We start from the raw sequence: 465 nt of genomic DNA, 5'->3' as shown, positions 1-465 counted from the left end.
TGATTTAAATTATTATTGTTATTACTTTTATTGATTTCTATTGACTTCAGAGAGGAAGAGAGAGATAGAAACACCAATGATGAGAAGGAATCATTGATTGGCTGCCTCCTCCATGTTGGACCGAGCCTCCAACCCAGGCATGTGCCCTTGACCGGAATCAAACCTGGGGCCCTTCGGTCCGCAGGCCGATGCGCTATCCACTGAGCCAAACGGGCCAGGGCAACTCTTTGTCTCTTGATAACCTCCCGCTTTCTGAGCCTGTCTCTCCCCGTGTCGTTTTCCAGTTTCAGCCGTATTGCGCTTCCTCTCTCCCCGCAGGCTCAGGCCCCGCCTTGTGGAGGCCACAGAAGAACCGCTCCCGGGCAGCATCCGGTGGGGCGGCCCTGGCCAGCCCCGGCCCCGGGTCGGGGTCAGGTACCCAGGCTGGGTCGGGCAAGGAGCGCTCGGAAAATCTTTCCCTGCGGC

General features: G+C 57.2%; 1 protein-coding gene across 1 annotated transcript in view; it reads left to right on the top strand.

The window, feature by feature from the left end:
* Positions 1 to 465, top strand: part of RASIP1 (Ras interacting protein 1) — a 14,444-nt gene that overhangs the window by 3,553 nt on the left and 10,426 nt on the right. The window contains exon 4 of the mRNA XM_006769987.2: positions 219 to 461. Coding sequence (XP_006770050.1) covers positions 219 to 461 — 243 coding nt within the window. The remainder of the gene's footprint in view (positions 1 to 218; positions 462 to 465) is intronic.

Source organism: Myotis davidii, unplaced genomic scaffold, assembly GCF_000327345.1.
Source record: "Myotis davidii unplaced genomic scaffold, ASM32734v1 scaffold464, whole genome shotgun sequence".
Classification (NCBI taxonomy): domain Eukaryota; kingdom Metazoa; phylum Chordata; class Mammalia; order Chiroptera; family Vespertilionidae; genus Myotis; species Myotis davidii.
The sequence above is the reverse complement of the archived record's forward strand: the minus strand, read 5'-3'. Positions and strand labels throughout refer to the sequence as shown.